Here is a 22256-nt window from a genome sequence, read left to right as displayed (position 1 = left end):
TCCCCGCCCCCCATAGGAATATTATTCAGTCATTAAAGAAAATGAAATCTTGCCATTTGCAATAACATGGATGCACCCTGGGGGCATTATGCTAACTGAAATTAGTCAGACAAATACTGTATAATCTCTCTTATATGTGGAATCTAAAAAATAAACAAACAAAAACAATCGAAGGTCTTAGATACGGAGAACAACTTAGTGTTTGCCAGAGGTGGAGGATGGAGAAATGGGTGAACTGGTGTGGTTTTTTTTTTTAGTTTAAATAAATTGAATTTTTAAAAAATTTAAATAAGGTATATTCCATAAAGCCAAAGTGAGTTTCCCTCTGCACCCAAATTATAACTTACTTAGCAATAAAACTTTAAAATATAGTTTCAGAGTACTTGGCAATAAAACTTTAAAATATAGTTTCAGAGTTAGAAGACTAAAGAAAGAAACATAAGAGGTCAAAACAAAATTTATAATGGGCTTTGAAAGGAATAATTTATTTAAAGCGTGGTCTTCACTAAAATAAACCTTAATTTCAAGACCTAAAATTCAACTAGACCCAGGGACATTTTTAAGCATTCTGTCTCCAGGGTCAAGGGTAGAAGAGTGAGGGTACTGATCTACTTCATCCATATTTATCATTGTAAAAACCTTAACAGTGCTGAATAGAACCGGTTTGCTGACAAGCCCCAAATACCTACCAATTCAAGAATGCAACTATAGTCTCAAAACGATCCTTTCGCTCGACAAAACTGTTATGATAAATTTGAGTTGTAATAATAACTTTTATTCAAAGTTCTTAAAAATACACAAGATTATTTTAAGAACAGCAACCTACCATTTACTTGAGGATTTAATTCAAATTTACTCAGGTCAAATTCTCAGCTTAAACCATCTCAGTAATTTTCCATTGAAGACAAATCTCCTTCACATGGCCTGTGAGGCCCTGCACTGCTCACCCTCTGCCCCTGTCCTCCTCACCCTCACACCACAGTGCTCTTTTAATCCCTCCTAGGGATCATACTGCTTCCACTGGATGCGGTCTTTGCACGTTGTTCCCATTTCCTGGAATATTCTCTCTTAGCCTAATCACTTTCTCAGAAATGTTTTTTTTTTTTTTTTTAAATCTCCCTGCCTAGATTAAATCCCTCAATCCCAGCATCATATACTTGTAATTCCTAGCATTTACACAGCTACAATTATACATATATTTTTAAATTACTGCCCATCCCACCCTTAGGATCATATGCTTCATGAGGGTAGAAGGTGGTCTGATTTTTCCTCAATGCTGAAATTTCAGTTCCTAGACAAATGCCTAGCACAAGGTTAGGTGTCTATTAAATGAGTGTTGAACATGCAAATGAATTAAATCACTTCACTGCTCCCTGGTACATCCAGCAACTACCACCAATAGAAGAGAGGGTGCTCCAGACAGAACAAAACCCAGGAATTTAATATGGCCAAGCAGCCAAGAGGGTGAGGAGATAAGCTGCGTGCATAAACTCACATGAAGTTAGAAAAAAGGAATAGAACTGCTGTGCGCGCCTACCGCATACATAAGGAGCTGTAATGCAAGTTTCTCAACATTTTTCCCATTTGATTCTTTCAACAACCCGTAAGGTATGGCAGATAAGGGACTTGGACCCAAAGAATCACTTTCCTAAGATTTAAAAAATAGTAAGAAGTTGGGCGCCTGCATGGCTCAGCTGGTTAAGCGACTGCCTTCGGCTCAGGTCATGATCCTGGAGTCCCAGGATGGAGCCCCGCATCGGGCTCCCTGCTCAGCAGGGAGTTTGCTTCTCCCTCTGACCCTACCCCCTCTTGTGTTCTCTCTCACTCTCTCTCTCAAATAAATAAAATAAAATCTTTAAAAAAAAATAAGTTTTCAACTTATAACCAAGTGTTCTGATATCAAATCCAGTATTTGTTTCTCTACGCTTACATAAAATTAAATGTACTGTATCCAGAAACAGGAAGCACCAAAACTGAATTAAAGATTCAAAGTACTGGGCGCCTGGGTCGCTCAGTTGGTTAAGCCACTGCCTTCGGCTCAGGTCATGATCCTGGAGTCCCAGGATTGAGTCCCGCATCGGGCTCCCTGCTCAGTGGGGAGTCTGCTTCTCTCTCTGACCCTCTTCCCTCTCGTGCTATCTCTCATTCTCTCTCTCAAATAAATAAAATCTTTGAGAAAAAAAAAAAAGATTCAAAGTACTAGTCTTAACTGGATTCTAATGAGAAAAAAACTTTAAATGACAAAACTATACATTGAAACTCATCAAATAATTCAAATACATAAAATTTAAATCTTCAATAGCTCTTTGAACCCAATGCCTCCCAATATCAGAATGTGGGCTAGTGAATACTCAACCCTTTCTTCCCACCAAGAAATCTTAGCTACCAATTATAAGAGGGCCCTTAACTTGAAAATAAAAACAAAACCAAACCCTAAATTAATTATTCACATTTCACACAGTTAGATGTCGTACTCCTGTAACACTGATTTCTTCATACTAAAACTACTGGCTCAGAAAGTATAACCTACATCACTTCATGCTGTGCCCCACTTTTCTTAACTAGCAAACTCATCCACCCAAGGACTCTCAAACCAATGTTACAAAAATTCATTCATTCGTAACTCTAAAGATTCATATATATTTTTTATGTATGTTATACTCAAAAGTTTACTTAAAAAAAAAAAAAGCCATACCACAGGATTTTAGGTTCCTGAGAAGGGGAGAAGTGATAACGGAAAGAGATGGAGGTCTTGTTAGACAGGACATGGCAGCCTCATAGTACCATCAGCCAACTGTATTTATAAAGCACACGCTCAAGGACAGCCCTTCTTCTCTAGCAATATGATCCTCTTATGGCACAACTGTAAAATGTCAAGCCCATGAATGCACTGAGAATGAGACAAAGATAAAAGGAGAACGCATTTAATCATTTAATGAGTCCAGGGGATGGCCGGGCACAGCCCACAGACCAAGTCCAGACCTGGTTTTTGTAAGTAACATTTTACCGAAACATATCCATACTTATTTGTTTGTGTACTGGCCATGACTGCTTTCACGGGACAAAGAGCTGAATACCTGCAACAGAGACTTTATGGCCTTCAAAGTCCAAAACATTTACTGCCTGATACTTTACAGAAAGTTTGCTAGACATGGTTTCTTAAGAACTTTTACATATATTCAGATGGATACAGACACAGAGAGAGATGTGTATATACGTGGGTTAGTAACACAGGTGCATATTTTCTACTTTGGCCCCTATAGGCCTAAGGTGTGACACTCCAGCAACAAAGCACATTGAGCACATGGATCTTGGTATTTAAAGACCATTCTCCAATGACAGGAACCTGAGATCCTTGCAAAAACAGCTAATTCCAGGGCCGGGGCAGAGGAAACACAACATAAGTAGGGAGTCTCTGGTAGTTCCAGAATACCAGGAAGGAAGGAAGGAGAAAGACTGGGGGGCGGGGGGAACATTTCAAGAGGATACAGGCTCCAACATGAAAGAATTCATCAGTCCATCAGTAAAAATGGAGAAACTGTCAGACTAAAGACGCTAAGGAGACATAATGACTAAATGCAATATGGTATCCCTGATGGCATCTTGGAACAGCTAAGGGACATTAGTGGAAAAACTAGGGAAATGTGAATAAAACTTGCACTGCTAATTTCTTAATTTAGCTAAATTTAAAAAGGTCATGTGAGATACTATCATTAGGGGAATCTGGGTGAACAGTATATGTTAACTATGGGCACTCTTTTAGGCAACTCTTGTAAATCCAAGTGTATTTAAAAATAAAACTGAGAAAAAACTGGACAAGAAATAGAAAAGTAACAACAAAAGAAGTTGAATAGGGACTCTCTGGGCTGTGGTCTTTTAAGGAAACTGAAGCGTCAAACAGTGCTGAGAGCGGAAAATGGGAACAAGGCTTTGGGAGAGAAAGAGAAGTCGGGCGGGATGGTGGGGAGGGTGAAAAGGAGGGCGCTGCTGGAGAGATGCTCTGTTTGGGTCTTATGAGCATATAACTAAGTGTCAAGTTAACCTGGCTTGAGTTTTATTTGATAACATTAAATTATGTTCACATGGAACCAGGCTGTAAAATGTTTGGCTCATGTAGCACAGCTGTCCACTCTCCTAATAATTTTCGGCTCATACTCCATAAAAAAGCAGTAACACTGGGTAGGGACTGTTAAAGCTACGGCAAGTACTACAGTACTGGGGGCCAGAGCACTAGCTTGGAGACAGGAAAGAAGAAGATACGATACGATACGGCCTCTTCCTAGAGAGGAGAGATACATAAATAGAAGAGTACTGAGACTGTCCTTGCTTCATCTTGAATTACTGAGCCCTAAGAAAGAAAGCTGCCTATCAAAAGCTTCAGAACTCCAGAGGGCCATGAAGTTTTCCCAGAGACTATTCCTGTGCCTGTCAGGTGCAGAGCAGTGCGGTGCTAGCCGGCTTGCACTGGCTCAGGACCATCTCCAGTGCCCCCCGCCCCACACCCCTAGCCCGGGCTCTGGGCCCTCAAGTTGACAGTCTGCAATCAGCCCTGGTGGGAGGATTTTCACCACCAAGCACTTTCCAGCACACCACTGGAGGGAAGCCACGGGGAGGCCTCGTGGAAGATAAAGTAGGAAATTTGTTTCACTGTGGGGTAAGCAAAAGGCACCGCAGAAAAAGCTATCTAAATCAGATGATGGGTCAAGAGTTTCTACTACAACCTGGGAAGGGATCAAGAAATCATCAAAATTTGTTTTCATAAGACCCTTCCACCCATAAAAATAAGTAAAGGAAATAAAATTAATAAATCTTCAAAAATGGTATAGCTAAGGAAGTTTTTAGCTTCCAGAGAACCAAAAAATCATGTCATCTTTCATAATACCTTCCACATTTAGAAAGTCAATACATGTTTGATGAATAAAAATAAATTTTCCCATAATACATTTTAGCTTGGAAAATAGTTTAAGACAAAGCCTTACTGTATACAGTGGCTAATTAACCTACGGAATGTGTTTAGGCCAATAAAGAATTCAATGTATGGCTTTACATATGGTGACTGGCTGTCTGGAACCGAGGGGATTCTTGGCATGCAGGACTTTCAGCACTAATACCAGGACGGTCACAGGCAAAGTGGGACCAGTTGTCACCCTAGCTGTAGATAAAGTAGGAATTAAAGGGGCCTAAAAATTATGAAGGGAGGTTGAAACCATACGGAAGACAAACACAAAACGTCTAATGCCATCGTGGGTACTAAGGGTCCAATTTTGCAGGTCACACAATACAGAAAAGCATGTAATCAAGTAGCACGTCCAGTAAGTGCCACCCACAACGTGGGCTGAAGGAGGGTTAGAAGTGCAGACCCTGGGAAGAAACCAGAAAGAAATCTTTTTTTTTTTCATATGTTATTTATTTATTTGACAGAGAGAGACACAGCGAGAGAGGGAACACAAGCAGGGGGAGTGGGAGAGGGAGAAGCAGGCTTCCCACAGAGCAGGGAGCCCGATGTGGGCCTTGATGCCAGGACCCCGGGATCATGACCTGAGCCAAAGGCAGACGCTTAACTGAGCCACCCAGGCGCCCACCAGAAGGAAATCTTGAAGGCAGAAGAGGACTGAGATCGAGAGAACATGTGATGACAACAGTGACAAAGGCCTAAATAAGGAATCAGGCATCTGGGAGAAAGAAAGGAACCAGCCTGACTGAGGCAAGTATCAACGCTAGGAAACAGTGCAGAGGTCAGCAAGGTGGAGTGCTGGCAAATTACAGGGGTTACAGAATTTGGATTTTTATCTTGGGTAAGTAGGATTTTACCTGTGCAAGTTCACGGAGAGATTCTGAGCAGGAGCTAAGGTACAGAGAGACTGATGGTCAGAAGTGAGGAAGCGAGTAATGAAATGCTGGCCTACGGTCCTGCAGCAGCAGCCTAAGGACTGTTCTGAAGGCTCTATAGGTGAGGGACAAACATGATAGTTATATGCCTCACTGTTCCAAAATGGAGTTACAAGTCCTTTGGTGCTTTCAAAAGCAACACATGTATGAATTAAAAATGCTGCAAAAAATCAGCCTACAATCATCTTTAAAGCCGATCTACAAAAAGGTATTAAAAGAACAACACAAAACATAAAACACCCAAAAGAGAATGTCTACCTTTAAGGGATTTACCGTTCAAGTGAAGAAATAAGAATTACAGTGAGGCAGAAAACAAGAACAGTACAAAAATGATCTAAACAATATGTAAAAAAAAAATAAACAAGACATCTACCCAACAATGGCTATTTTCATTTTCCAGATGGCCCAGGGTCCTATGCTTTCCTGATCCGATTACAAAAGACTCTTACAATGAGTGCATTCATTATCCATCTAACAGTTAATCTTGATGCTGAAAGCGCTGTTGGCATTACAGATGGGAAACGGGAAAGAGCTGAGCTGACACACAGCCTTAGCATGGTGACTGAGGATCAGCAGGCACTCAAGATGCAGGGCAGAAGTCATTTCCTGACACCTTCCCAAGCCCCAGTCTCGCTTCGGTGACCTTCCTCAGAGCCCTCGCCACCTCTACTCTCCTGAAGCATTTCCCCCAATGAACTGAAACTACCTAAGGGCAGGACCCCAACTTTTTCAGCTTTTTATGCCTCCGCCGAACAGAACAGCATGGAACATGCATTCGATACCTGTGGAACTGTGAACTCGTTACTGTTAGCCAGTGTTTCGAGCTATCCTCCCTCCCACCTCACAGATCCTTAATAAGATCCTGCCCTAGAGTTAGAAGAGAGAAAAGGCCAACAAGTCCACTTACTGCAAAGCTCACCACCTCATGACAAAGCCGCTGGCATTCCACCAGCCTCTGCTTCGGCACGGCCATGACAGGAAGTCCACTGCCACCAAAGCAGTCTGTTTTCTGGCAGCTGAAATTGAAAGTTGCTCCTCAAGTTGGGTCAAAATCTGTCACTGCTGTGGAAAGGGCACAGCCAAGGACAGAGCTCTTTTTACCTCACTAGAGAACTTCTAGGCTGACATCCAATCCAGCCCCTCTCCAGTTCCAAAGCATAAATCTGTACCCTAATGTCACCAGTGTGGCCAGGTAGGCCCTGTTACTTAGTGGTTAAAGGCATAGCCTGGGAGTTGGGCTCACAATTCCGGCTCTGCCCTTGCTAGCTGTGTGTACTGGGCAAGTTACCATGTGCAACTATAGTCATCTCATCGGGCACATGAAGATAAATGGGTGCCTCCCCGAGTAAGTAAAAAGAAATCTGTGGCTTTTGTGTTAGCTGGACTTCAAGGAAAATGGAGCCCAGGAGCTTGAACACCTTCAGAAGTCCTCCTTAGTGTTATGCCTCTGCCTCTCCCTAAAACATAGTTTCTGGAACTATGGCCACTGGCAGAATTACCAAAAAGGAATCTGAAAATATCCAGAGGCAGAACTGTGCCCATTCTTGCAGTCTGGGGGTGGGTTATTATCCTTGCTGGCCACACTAGAACCCAAGGCAGTGTGGGGATGGGGAAGAGCGATGTGTCAAAGGAGAGAGGGTGCGTTTTTCAGAAGACAGTGAAATGATTCCTAGGCAGACAAAATTACTGATGTTCTCTGTGTAAGTGCTCATTAAACTGTACCTATGGGGTCACCTGGGTGGTGCAGTCGGTTAAGCATCGACTCTTGGTTTCAGCTCAAGTCATGATTTCATGGTCCTGGGATCCAGCCCCACACTGGGCTCCCTGCTCAGCGAGGAATCTGCTTGGGATTCTCTCTTCCTCTCCCTCTGCCCCCCCACTCGTGTGCTCTCGCTCTCTCTCTCTAAAATAAATAAATCTTTTTAAGAAATTATATCTATGATATTATAAAAACCTTATCAAGTGGTTTCTAGTTCAGATTCCACAAATCAGGTATACTATAAAAACAATTCAGGTAACCAACACAGAGTTCTTAACCTTTTATATTGCTAACTTAAAAACTTCTTTAAAGCCATAGCTACTACCACCATCATTTAACAGAGAATATATACCGAGGAACCTGGAAGAACAAAATCTCAGAATACAGGACAATCCTTTAAATCAACTTAGTGCTGTGGGAAAAAGCTGCAGGACCAAGGGCTGGTAAAAACTTCATCCAGATCTGATGCCAGCCAGATCCTGGAAAACAGTAATCTAGGTCACTATCTTCTACCTTGTCCACAGGGGTTGCTGTGATGCAGGCACACCACTCCTCTAGCACTTTCCCCATCTAGCACAGAGCCAGGTACCCAGCTCAGGTGCTCAGTGAACTGCTTCAGCAGTCCAGCAGCTATCCGAAAAAGATATGAGCATAGTCTGGGGTGCCTGGGTGGCTTAGTCAGTTAAGTGTCCAATTCCTGATTTTGGCTCAGATCCTGATCTCGGGGTTCTCAGAAGAACCCCACATCAGGCTCTGTCCTGGGTGTGGAGCCTGCCTAAGATTCTCTCTCCCTCTCTGCACTCCCCTCCAAAATATATGAACATAGCCTGGCAGTACTTGCCCTTAACAAATATATGCTGGAACATACACGCACACACACGTATTTAAAAATTCAAACGCTCCCTATTTTCAAAAGGATTGGGGTGATTTTACACATATACAACACAATCATTAAAAGAACAAGATTCCTGTAATGATGGGAAGATGAAGAGAGAGCCCAAAGCTAACTGCTTTGACAGGGCACTGTATCTCAGTTCCAGGCTCAGATAATAATTCTCTTAAGACGTGTGGCTCTCGGAGACAGCAGAGACACATGGCATAAAATAACAGTCTCCCACTACTGAATCTGAGAGCTGGTCTGTCTGCCTGTGTGTATGGCTATGGTAACAATTGTGTTCTAGGAGTTCTTTCATTTAGTCAGACACTCAAGCAGCAGCTCAATGCACTACACTAGACATCAAGCCTACAAAGCTGAATTAGACACAATCCTCTATCTCAAGGAGATTCATGAACCAGGCAAACTGAAAATTACTAACACAAAGCACAATCGAAATTAAGTTACCAGTTTCTTCTATTTTCTTCAATTTTCTTCACTTAATAAAAGATGAAGATCATTTTAAATTTAGCCTTGTTAAGTTCCAAAGAAACACACAGTAACTGCACACGATTCATTTCGTGTCTAATTTTCATCTGCTTGTAAAAGTTCAAACTTTGGGCAACTGAAGTAGGATATCCTTGAACCTAAGGCACTATGCCAAAGTATAACATGCAATACTGTATCTCTGAACAATTACTTCTTGTTCCGTGTGCCTGTGTAAAGCCACAGGTGACTTGACCAAGCTTCCTCTTGGTTTCTGACTGTAACTAAGGCAAGAACTATACTATTAAGCCCTCTTAGTAAAAACCCTAACCTAGCCCAGGTCTTTAGGTCACCAATGCCTCAATTACTTTCCAGCTGTCTTCCAGATTTCACAGGTCGAGTAGTAGGACGCAGGCCAGAGGAGGAGCAACGGAGGTTCTAGTGGTAGTCAGACAGGTGGCTCAAGAGGGGAAGTAGGAAACAGAGACAAAAACGGGGTGGCCAGGTAGAAAGAAACTGGGGAGTGTATGGGAAGGCCAAGATGAGAAAGAAAGGACTGAGGAAAGAAGGCAAAAGACACACTCATCTAGGACTGGCTAACTGTTTTGTAAGAACCAGGTTAGCTGCAAACAGAACCCAGCATACCAGAGCCAATGTAAGAAAAAGTAACACGTATCAGAATGTCTACGTTTAGCTGCCCTTTCTAGGACTCATAAACCACTTATAGGCAGGAAATGAGTTCATATCTTCCCCAGAGAACTGTGACTTTTTAGTAGAAAGGTAAGTTTTTAGTTAATTCTGTAGTTCTTCCTGCTGATATTTAATAACTCTTTCATAAGCATATCTTAAATATAAAAGTCAATCCTAAAAAATCAAGCACTATCATTTATATCTAAGACCTGTGGTTTATTAATGCCAAATCATAATATCAGAAGAGGGAAGTCAAGGCCTATGAACAGGGCCTATTCAGACAAAGTAAAGGAAGCCAAAGTTCAATAGCTCATAGGCACTCACTCAATTAAGATGAGTACTGTTTCCCATAGCTGACTTTTTTTAAATGCCTGGAGTGACTAAGGCTAAAACAAGAGCATGCACAGGGAGCAAAGGTTACTTACTATTTCTACTGTTCACTCTCAGGAAAAGTACAAAGGATTATTTAGTACACACTGGTTGGATAAAAAGCATTAACAAAATAAAGGCAAAATATTTATAACTAAGTCCCATAATAAAGTTAAAAACAATTTTTAAGAGTGAGCATCTACAATATTGAACCACAGTTTGATTGTAATAATGTTTGTTCCTACTTAACATTTAAAATTTGAAGCACAAAATAAAGTTTCCATATTCAATTACTACCTATAAAGTTCTAACCACTTTACTAGATTTAGCATTAAGTAATGACTAAGATTTTTAAATGTTGACAGTAGCCGCACAAATTGGTATTTGATTAGATTTCAGGTTGAAAAAAACAGGCTTTCCTATCTGGCTACTCCTCGCAAGAATCATATCAAACAACCAAATTTTCCTAATCATTACATAATTGTTATACAATTCAAAATACCAATTAAATCATATTTTATATGCTTTAAAACTTAACTCCTACCTATCACCAATTCCTACCTCTACCTCTTAAGGTGTTTCAAGGTAAATTTTGTTCTAAACCAGTGCTTCTCCACTGGGAGGAGATTTTGCTCCTGGACGCAAAAGACAAAAAATAAGTTTTGGCAACGTCTGGAGACATTTTGGTGGTCACACTAGGAGGTGGAGAAGGGGGTACTACTGGCATTTGGTGAGTAGAGGCCAGGGATACTGCTAAACATCCTATAATGCACGGGATAGTCCCTATACCAAAGGATTACTGGGCCCAATATGTTTCGCAGAGCCTCTGTCGTGAAACCCCATTCTAAACTGAAACAATTTGCAAACACAGCTGACACCTTCAAAAAAACAATTGCCAAGTAAGTAATTCGATGTTCACTAAGCTTTGTTATTGGTATAGCGACCCAAACATAATAAAAGTTGCTTTTCATACTATTAAAATGATGACCTATTAATCATTAATGCATGAAGTTGCAGACAAGAAGGGCAAAGGGTACTCTCACTACCTAACCAATTAATGATTGCTTCAAAAATGAACATTTCAGGAGACAAAAAAAGAAATGAGGGAGTGATATTCTTGAGAGCTTTCTAGGGTGCTTACATTTTCAAGGACAAACACTAAATTAATCACTACTTTTTGTTGCTGTTGTTTAGTTCTAACCAAGTTTTTCTGTCATCTCAGTCGTTAGACTTTTAACCAGATAAAGTTTAACGTAAATACAAGGGAGAAGTTAGCCACATAGTACTAGTTGGTAGAATAATCTTGGACCAAAACACATTCCTAAAGTATCTGTTGAAACTCTGATGTTTACCTGGCAAAAGGACTGGCTCCAGTTTTTTAATCTTCGGTTCCGAATTAATCTTATCGTCAGTCTGAAATACATTAGCAAAATAAATCAAGATCAAAACTTTTCCTCCCCGTGAGATATACAAAAGCAACTTTTGTTTTCTAAGTGATGACACATGCAACAGACACATATTTCCCCCGCCCCCTTAAAATCTTTCACATGTTTTACCAGATCTTTTAAAGACCTCTTCATTATCAATTGGGAGTCTGACAAAAATATTAAAACGGCCTGTGCCGCTTCCAGGTGTTCACATTTATGACAGGTAACCTCTTCCACCAGATGCCCACAAGCGATGCAATCGTGCCGGCGGCCACAGTGCGGACCACTGCCAGGCGAAGAACTAAATAAATCCAACTCCAAACACTCCCTTGAGTCTCATCACACGGCACAACTACGGCTCACAGGTCTCCGGGCTGAGAATGGCTGCGGCGAAGTTTTACAAGTTTCCACCGAGCCAGTGGGGGCTCCCGAGAAGGCGCTCTTCCCGGCGTCGGGGCTCCGGCAATCGCGCGGCTGGGAACAGGGAGACCGGGGGAGCCTCCCGGGGGTCGGCCCGGCGGCTCCCAGGAAGCGCCAAGGAGAGGGGCGCTCGCGGGGCGGGGGTTGTTTACCTGGGGCGGCGGCAGGAGGTAGGACCTGAAGGTGGGTCTGGGAGGCTTGAGGGAGAACATGGTGTCGCCGCCTTTTCGCTCTGGCCGGGTCGCAACCCGGGACCGGCCGCCGGTCAGCAGTAGCGCCGATGCCCCCCGATGCCCGGGGGTTCGGAGCTGCCCGTGCGGCCGCCCAAGCCCCGTCTGCGGCCAGCCGGGCCGGGCGGACTGACGGGCGGGGACACGGCGGAGCGCCCGCCCGAGCGGGGAGGAGCCGGGGCAAAGTCGGGTCGACTCGGGTGCCGGGGCCCATCCCCGGAAGGGGCCCGGCGCCCCGCCCCGAGAGACGGTGCGTGCGGGGCCGGCGGCCGGCCTCTAGGCCGCGCTGGTGCCGGAAGGCAAGGCTCGCCCCGCTCGCCTGCTGCCGGGACCTCAGCGAGGGCGCCGGGGGGAGCGGGGCTCGGCAGCCATCTTGAGAGCGCAGCCTAGGGACGGCGGTCCTACGGCGGCCCGCAGGGCTCACGGCGGCTCACGGGGACCTACGGCAGCCCGCGGGGGTCATGGCTGAGGCTGGAGGGGGCCGGCCACCTTGACTCTGATCCCTCTCTTTTTTGGCTGCTCCGTGCTCTCCTTTCCCGGGACAGCTCTCTGCGCAGCTGCTCGTTTGTCACCCAGCTCGCGTGACCATTGTGGTTTTTAAGTCGTCTGGAGGAGCCCGGGACACTGGGGAAGGGGCCTCTGGGGCCCCGGACTCAGTCACACTGTGCATCCAGCGTGTGAGGGACCCGCACTGGGAAAGTGGACTGGTAATGCCAGCAGTGACCAGGATCAAACGTCCAGCGCGGTCTGTACCGCATGTGATAAAGCTCAAAGGCCCCACAACTGGGGAAGATTTTCTTCCATCATCCCGTCTGTTGCCTTTGCCCAAAGCTTTGAGGCTGGGATGTCCTACCAGCTGAGCCGACTGCTGATTTCCGTGGGATGCGCGGGCCTGGGGACTCTCGGCAGATGATACCGGCAGGCAATCCAGACTCCTCAACTTAGTTTACTAACTTTTACCCTCCTTATTAAAATTTAATGTGGAAAAAGACATTAAGCAAGTTACCTCCCTTTCTTTTCTTGCCCATCCTCGCATGTAAAGATACTAGTGAGCAGAAAAATGATCAAAAGCCCAGTGAGAGTGAGGCACCAACAGTGTGGGGGCCTTCAATAGGCTATGGGGCAAATAATCCACCCATTAATTGTAAAGAACAGATGAATTTCAGCATATCGAGCACAGGGCATTTCTTAACTCTAAACTGGAGCAGCCTTTGGTGGAAAGGGGCCAGTGATGTATCATTTTGGTGAGTCTATTAGTTGAGGCTTGATTCTTCTTCGCTTTGAAGAATAAAACCCTAATCCAGCATTTTATAACTAATGTCACAAGGAAGCTGCAGTGTGGTCATATGAATCACAATCATACTGACAAGTATTGCTAATTGAAACATTAAATTTTAAGGTTCAAAAGTTTGCTTTTTCTCTGAAAATAACTTATCCTGGATTCAGAACCCTACTGATCTTTGTTGTTAATTTGGGTAACACATGATTTCATTTGCTCAGGAACCACAATTGTACTTTAAAATGTTAAGGTCATGTGGTTTTAGGTGTTAAAAACACTTGTGAACATATATTTTTTTTAATTTTTATGAATAGTCTGTGACTTTTCTTCCTTAAATGGATTAAAAAAAAAAAAAGTCATGCAAAAAAGATCAGATCTGTGGTTACCAGAGGTGGAAATTGGAGGAAGGTGGTCAAAAGGTACAAACTTCTGGTTACAAGATACATAAATGTTAGAGATGTATAGCGTGGTGTAATGTATGGTTAATAGAGCCGTATGATAGATAGGAAAGCTGTTAAGAGAGTAAATCCTATGAGTTCTCATCACCAGAAAAAAGTTTTCTCTTTGCTTTCTCTTTATTGTGTCTGTGTAAGTTGATGAATGCTACCTAGACCTATTGCAGTAATCATTTCACAGTATATGTAATTCAAACCATTATGCTGTACACCTTAAACTTATACAGAGGTATATGTCAATTATATCTCAAAACTGGGGGAAAATGGATTTTTTTTTCCCACAAATATTCTTCAAGCAATATATGGGCTTTCCTTTATACTTAAGTGACTTTGTGATTTAAATTTTGTCATATTGGTTTTCTTAGGATCTACAATTCTAAGATGTGACCCTACAATTGACAAGTAGAAAAACTTTGATTTCCAGATTTCTTATTAAGCTAATGCTAAATTTTATGACCTTTTCAGATACCTAATTGTATTAGTCGGCTTGGGCTGCCATAACAAAATATTACAGACTCTATGCTTAAACAACAGAAATTTATTTCTCAGAGTTCTAGAGGATGGGAAGTCCAAGATCAAGGTAGAGACAAGATAGGTTTCTCCTAAGAGCTCTTTGACTTGCTTGCCAATGGTGGCTGTGTTTTCGTAGGCCTGAGGGTGGGAGAAGGAGAGAGGGGGAGAGAGAGAGAGAGACAGTGAGCACATGTGCTCTGGTATCTCTTCTTTTAAGGGCACTGATCCTGTTGGATCAGGATCCCACCCTTATCATTATCTATCTCCCTTAAACTTAATTACCTCCTAAAGGATCTCCAAATGTAGTCACATTGGGGTCGGGCTTCAAAATATGAATTTTGGGAGGATACAGTGCAGTCTATAGCACCAGTCTTATAGCCTCTATTCAGCTCTGACCTCCTTGATACTTTGACTACCCCTTCTTTGGGCTTTAATGCCACTATTTTGTTCTCTTATTTTTCTCACTCTGTTCCATTATTGGTTCTATCATGGCAGATAGTGGTATTCCCTACAGATCCCTTCCTTTCCCCTATGAAGAAAAAAAAGTGCAAACATTTCTTGAATACCTGTTAGGTGGTAGGTATTTTATATTATTCATTCAGTTACCAAATTTGTATCAAGTGCTACCTTTGTGCTAAAAAAAAAAACCTGTTCAAGTTGCCAAGAAGAAAAAGTTCCTACTTTCATGGCATTATGGGTAGAACGATACATAAAAAATGAATATATAACGGGTCGGATGGTAGAAAGAGCCATGAAGAAAAATAAAACATGGGAAGAGGATGAGAGTTCCATTTTGTGATGGGAGGGGAGGTCATGGAAGGCCTTTCTGATAAGATGACATTTGAGCAGAGACCAAAGTAGTGAGGGAGCAAGCCAGGTGGAAAGCAGAAGGAAAAGCTTGGGAACAGAGGGGATGGAAGTGCAAATGCCCTGAGGTGAAGGCCTGCCTGGTGTGTTTGAGGCCAATGCAGCTGGCTGAAGCAACCTGAGCCACTGGGAGAGAAAGTCGGAGAGAAAGAACAGGCCAGATCTCAGAGGGCCTGAAAGTTCAGAAAAGCTTTTGCAATATTTTGAGCTGAGAGTGACATGATCTGGCTGATACTTTAAAATCACTTCTACTGCTGTAGAGGTACTGCACGGTAGAAGCCGGGAGACTAGTTGGGAGCTACTAGAATAGTCCAGATAAAAGAAGCTAATGGTGGAAGCAGTGGGAAAGGTAAGACATGGTTAAGCACACTACAAAACTATGCCATTGCCTGGGTATGTGGACCTTTAAGATGACTATTAAGTAATTTGTTTAAAACCAAAACCAAAAACGACAACAACAACAAAGAATCTGTTTCTTGAGAGGAGATTCTGGGAAAATGACAGCAGCAGCATTATTGTTTGCTCCACATAAAAACAGGCAAAGCAGTTCTAAAGCAAAACCAAAACCCATGGATGACGTTGACAACAAGCCTAAGTGAAATGGTATCCCCATGATCGCCAGGACAGGCAAGTGAGGACAAAGCAATAGCCGTCACAAGATCTTTATGGTATCAGCAAAGGGAATCAGTGAGGCATCTGGAAAATTCCAAAATAGTCAGAAGGTATTCACCAGAAGGCCCGGACAGTCAAGTTGAGAAGAGCCGCTGAAATAGGAAAGGGTGTTTGTTATCTTCAAGGTCATCAGAGTGCGAGGGACTCAACGGTAAGGTCTGAGGAGATTGGAGCAATAGAACCGTAGGAACTCTTGAAATTGACCTACCAAGGCTTCCTTAGGAAAGGGGCCCACACTGAGGACAGACTTATGGGCAGGGAAACAAATTTGAACCAGATAGAGACAAAGGAAAGAGAAGGTCCAGAAAAAAAAAAAAAATAGGACCAGAAAGTCTCTGAAAGTAAGCTGACTTTTAAAAATGTTAATACCGCACTATAAAAACAGAAAAATGTTCTCTGTGAAGTGAGAAAAGCTATCCTGAAAACTGCCTCCTTCAAAAAGTTCAAGAAAACCCACTTCACATATACACAAGCAACAAGAAAGTATGGAAGTCAAATCCCATAGAAGACTCCTGTAGTGAAAAAGAGAATAAGAACCGAATAGCACTTCTACAGACAATAAAAGCACGGCAGAAAGACGTGCCCACTACTTAAAGACACTAAGAAAATGATATGAGACATGAACGAACTATATAAATCAGAGTTAGAAACAATCAAAATGAAATGAACAAACTCAGAATAGAAATCGAAATAAGAAAAAAATTACTTCGGAAATGAAGACTAAACTAAAAGAAACCCAAGGTTAGTAAATGCATTTGATTATGCTTTAAGATGAAGAGGAGGAAGATTTTAAAAATCAATGAAGAGAGGTTTAAAAAAAATCAGAAAATGGCAAATATTGAAGCTAGGCAAAGGAGACCCAGCATTCCGGTAATAGGAGTCCCGGCGGGGGGGAAAAAGGAGGCAGGGATAAGAAAACAAATACTACAAACTAGACTTCAAGAAAGCCTTCTTGAAATAAAAAAATATATATGTTTGCATCTAGGTATTGAGAGAACACATTGCACCTGAGAAAATTGACCTAGAATTATCAACACTAAGACACATTCTTGTAAAAATACTAGACTTTAAAGAGAAAATAATGCAAATTTCTTTGGGTATCTAGACAAAAAGAGCAAGTGACTTAGATGAAGGAGAATTAGATTATCCTCAGACTTTTTGGCAGCAATGCTTTATGCCAGAAGAAAATGGAGCAACATATTTAATATACTCAAGGGAAAAAAATGTGAGAATATGGTAATTGCAAGGAATTGAAACATATCCATATGTTAAAAATCCATGAGGTAATGAGGGCATAAGTATGTATATATACATATATTTCAATCTGTTGGTCACCATTAGAGGATGATAGGGAACCAATTCAATATCCTAAAAACTGGCAAATAAATGGGAAAAGTCAATCATTGTCCTTGCTTATGGTGTGAACTATACTACTATGAAACCAAATAGCAGGTGAAAGGAATCATTTCTTTATGAAGTATTCTAATAAAGGAAAAAGAAATCATAGGGTAGATTATTATTATTTTCAGCTTCCTATGAATTAAGAAACTTTAGTTCATACTATCAAGCAGTATCAACAGCTACAGACATCCCAAAAAGAGAGGCAAATAGACATATGTGCCTCATGAGAAAGGAAGCAACACCACCCAAATAGCCTTGCTAAAAAAATTGAATCCAAGCCTGAGTCTCTAAATTCTGCCAACTTGCAGAAACAGTGAAACATGTCAAACTGCATGAATATTCAACTAGTAAAAATCAGATTGTGGGAAACTGTGCAAGACAAATGGCCCATGTTCTTCAACAGATAGATATAAGAGAAAGGAATGAGAGTCAGTAAGTAAAAAAAAAAAAAAAAAGAAAGAAAGAAATAGAGAGCAAAGCTCAATTATAGTGCTAAAGGACATTCAGGTGATGAAGCTATAATGAAATGCAAGTGTGGTGATTTTAAAACATGTCTGCCGAATTTCATTTTATTTTATTTTAAAGATTTATTTATTTGTGAGAGAAAGTGTGGTGGGAGGGGGAGAGGCAGAGAGAATCTCAAGCAGACTTCGCGTTGAGCACAGAGCCAGACATAGGGCTCAATCCTGTGACCCTGAGATCATGACCTGAACCGAAACCAAGAGATGCTTAACTGACTACACCACGCAGACGCTCCATGTCTGCAAAATTCTAAACACTCCTCCCTCTCCTTGAATCTGGACTAGCCTTAGTGACTCACCTGTAACCAAGAGAATGCAATGGAAGTGACTCTGCATGACTTCTGAGACTAAGTTATAAAAAGCAATGACATTTCCTCCTTGCTCACTGGGACACTCACTTTTGGAGCCCTGAACTACTTACTGTGTAAGAAATCTGATTTCTAGGAGGCTGCCGTGCTGGGAGAAAGCGCAGGCCACATGCAGAGACCATGCCTGGGTCCTCTGGTGGATAGTCCTAGCTGAGGACTATCTGAGCTGTGATCTGAGGTTCAGATCACAGCTGACAGACAGGATCCACTCCCAGACATGTGAGGGAAGATGCTTCTAGATGACGTCAGCCTCCAGCTGTTGAATCACCTCCAGACACTGAGTCTTCTCAGCTCAAACACCATGAAATAAAGACAGTGGTGTGCTGTAGCCCATTTGTACTGGCTTGCAGGAGCCAGTTGTCAACATCTTCTCCCAACTCCGCATTCAGTGATGTCACGTGTACTTTGCAGTTGGTCTTGGGAGGAGTATTTACCCCATGGAAATCAGCAAATACTACAAATCAGGGGCATTCCTCTGTGCCTTGTCTGAATTCCTGACCCACAACATCCATGAGCATAATAACATAAGTGTTTCAAACCATCTAGGTTCAGAGTCATTTTTTTTACAACAAGGAGATGACTACTGTAAATAGATAGTGGTCACTTTTGTGGGGAGGAAGGTGATTGAGATTGGAACTTCTAAAACTTCTGGGGTAGCTGGAAATTCTATTAATATGGGTGGTGGCTATAAAGATGTTCATCTTAAAATAATTAAGTCATATATTTGTTTTGTGTGATTTTCTCTGTCCTTTATAATAAAAACTTCTCTAAAATAGTCTTTTTTATGTTGGAGATAGGGTGATCACTTCATTTGTCTTTATTTCCAATATATATCCAGCAAAATGCATTTTTTAAAAGATTTTATTTTTTAAAAATTTATTTGAGAGAGAGAGAAAAAGTGAGAGAGTATAGAGAGTATAAAGAGAGTATATATAGAGAGTATAGAGAGAGAGAGGGAGGGGGGCAGAGGGAGAAACAGACTCCCCACTGAGCAGGGAGCCTAATGCGAAGCTCGATCCCAGGACCCTGGAATCATGACCTGAGCCAAAGGCAGACGCTTAACTGACTGAGCCACTCCAGTGTCCCTAAAATACATTTTTTAAACTTTTTTTTTAATGTAAACTACGCCCAATGTGGGGCTTGAACTCATGAACTTGTGATCAAGAGTTTCATGCTTTATCGACTGAGCCAGCCAGGTGCCCCCAAAACGCATTTTTTTGATATGAAATAACTCTAGGACAATGCTAAGAGTTAAATTTTAAAATTTTGAAACCTAAATTGTGTAAGCCTATAGGAACCTCAAGGTGATGCAATATATATTCAGAAAATAAACAATCGTATAGTTTCAAAGGAGAAAGCCACTTTAATAATGAGTTCAGTTCTTAATTCCTCTTGATCAAAGTGAAAAAATGAGCTTACTTTCAGCTTATACAACTATCATAACATTTATGTGTGCCAGAATTTGCTGGATATAAGAATAAAGCCTTCTTAGTATGTTTCTTACTGTGTTTTACATAGAACAGGAAATATGCTTATAATTTATTTACTAAGACAATTTATTAAAATTTTATTTATTTGAGAGAGAGAGAGAACAAGAGAGAAAGCATGAGCAGGGAGAGGGAGGGAAAGAAGCAGACTACCTGTTGAACAAGGTGCCCAATGCAGGGCTCAAACCCAGGACCCGGGATCATGACCTGAGCTGAAGGCAGGTGCTTAACCGACTGAGTTATCCCAGGCGCCCCTACTAAGACGACTTTGTATTAAATGCTTTGAACATACACAGTGTTCCTGTTTTAATTGTGTTAGATATCACTAGATTTGATCAGATTGGATATTTGTTCCTAACACGTAGGGCCCCATATTTAGCAAACTTAGAATGACAGTGATAATAATATCACAAGTCCTACATAATAGGCCCTCAATATTTGAGCTGTATTGAGATGGTAGAGTGCATAGTCATATAGTATGATTTCAGGTGTGCAGGAAAGGTCCCTGCCACAGGTTCTGAAATTCCACCATTAGAATGTATTTCCTTGGGTCTGAATATCACATCCCTTTCAGCCAACACCTCTACAGGAGGCAGATGTCACAAATCTCATGAGACTTACGGAAATGGACTTGGCCCCATGGCAGGGTGGGAGAGACCTCAGAAAGGGAGTGGGGAAGCTGTGGAATGCCGAGGTGGGAGTTCCAAAGATAAGCTTTGCCTCCTTCACACCCACTCTGTTGAGCAGTCATAGGTTCGCCAGCTTATTCTGAGAAAACTTTTTTCCTAGAATGTGGCAAAGTGCTGAAAGGTTTCTTGGCACCAAAAGGAAAGATTTAGCAATGAGGTAAAATGTAATGGGTTAAGCATTGGGTAAAATAACACACATAGCGGGATTGAGTAAACAGTCTCAATGTAGTAGTAGCTTTATTTATTAAATAAATATTATCATTTCTTATATTTCAAAGCCCCATCATCCACGCAAAGTTATTCAGCGCTCTTTGATAAATTCAACCCAGTTCAGGGATTCGGACCTGATTATTAAAAACTTCAGTCTGGGGTGCCTGGGTGGCTCAGATGGTTGAGCATCTGCCTTCGGCTCGGGCCCCGGGGTCCTGGGATTGAGCCCCTTGTAGGGCTCCCTGCTCAGCGGGAAGTCTGCTTCTCCCTCACCTTCTGCCTCTCCCCCTGCTCGTGCTCTCTCTCTCTCTCTGTATCTCTGTGTCTCAAATGAATAAATAAAATCTTAAAAAAAACCAAAACTTTAGTCTCATTTAGTTGTTAACTATCTCTGATCACTATCTTTATAACATAACTACAGTGAATCTCTCTCTCTCTCTCTTCCCTTGCCAGTTTATGACGATGTGACAGTCTGGGTCTCACATTAGAGTGGGTGTAGTGGTTATTTTGTGATTATTCCCATTTCTGTCTGACCCGCGTCCCCCCATGAGGCACTTCAGTAGAGTAGCAGTCGGCATGTAACTCCAGGCATGAGGCTGGCCTTCTCTATGTGCTCCAGAGACCCTTGTGTCCTCCCAAGAGATGTTGTTGAGAGATGGTTAAGGGCCCAGGATCCAACTCTTAACCTCTATGAGAGTTGGTGGCCTCTGCACTAGCCAGAGAAGGTCCCTTTCTGCCCCTCTCTGCCCCTGTTTGTATAGTCAAGAGTAGTGATGGTAGGGTGACATTAGGGGGTCTAGAGAGTGGCCCCTGACCTGAGCATGGGGGGCTCAGCCATCTGATGGGTTTTTGAACTTACAAGTTGAAGCATAACACCTTGTATTCTCAGCCATGAATGATCTCCTCTATTCTCAACAATTCCACCTTGATGATGTATCTTTCAGGCTTAGGCACAGCTTTGCACAAACCATTGAATAGGCAGAGGGACAATTTATTTGTGTTTGCAGTCAAGGACTCAATGACAACAGGAAAATGCACATTGGATACATTATTTTTACACATTAACAAAACTCCTGGTCCCCCTAAACTATTACAGGGTTATCTTTGATATAATCATGTATTTTTGTTTCCTCTGTGTAATTATAAAACAAAAAACACTGAAACAGAAAACAAAAACCCATAAAAAATATGATGCTGATGGTTCCTTTCCACTCCTTACTTCTTGCACCTCACAATTTTGTTTTTCTTCTCCCCCTTCTTTTTTTCATGTTTGCTTTCTCTTTAATTTCTCTTTTTACATAGCTGTTTACTCCTTTAGTAACCTATTGGTGGCACCCAAAGGCATTTCTTAGACTACCTGGCGGAAATAAAGAGAAATAAAGAGATTGTAGAATCATTTACTGATTAAGCGATTTATTTCAACTGGAGTACTGTCACTTTCATCTGATCCTACTCCAACTAAACAAAACCTAAGTTTCCTAACATGTGCTAGCAAAATATTACTTTACATTTAATGCATTCAATTTTAAATCTTAAGTCCAAATTGCCAAACATTTTTCATGGAAATGTTTTCAGAAATTGATGATATTTAGATGACCAAGATGGAATTCATCAATGGTTTTGATTTAAAAGTCAAAGAAACAGAACATG

The 22256-nt window shown here is 41.9% G+C and overlaps 1 protein-coding gene across 3 annotated transcripts in view; it reads right to left on the bottom strand.

Annotated features, from left to right (window-relative positions):
* The window catches only part of MTMR10 (myotubularin related protein 10), a 47643-nt gene extending 35370 nt beyond the window's left edge, over positions 1-12273 (bottom strand). Inside the window, exons 1-2 of one of the 3 annotated variants that reach the window (XM_027572272.2) lie at positions 12067-12273; positions 11420-11480 (exon numbers count right to left, since the gene is read on the bottom strand). In XM_027572272.2, coding sequence (XP_027428073.1) covers positions 11420-11480; positions 12067-12126 — 121 coding nt within the window. In that variant the 5' untranslated portion in view covers positions 12127-12273. Of the gene's footprint in view, positions 1-6796; positions 6882-11419; positions 11484-12066 lie in introns of those variants that run through there. The other 2 variants (XM_027572273.2, XM_027572274.2) reach the window with 2 other exon arrangements.
* Positions 12274-22256: the final 9983 nt, after the last annotated feature.

This window comes from Zalophus californianus, chromosome 6 (assembly GCF_009762305.2).
Source record: "Zalophus californianus isolate mZalCal1 chromosome 6, mZalCal1.pri.v2, whole genome shotgun sequence".
Lineage (NCBI taxonomy): Eukaryota > Metazoa > Chordata > Mammalia > Carnivora > Otariidae > Zalophus > Zalophus californianus.
This window is presented reverse-complemented; position numbering and strand designations above follow the sequence as displayed.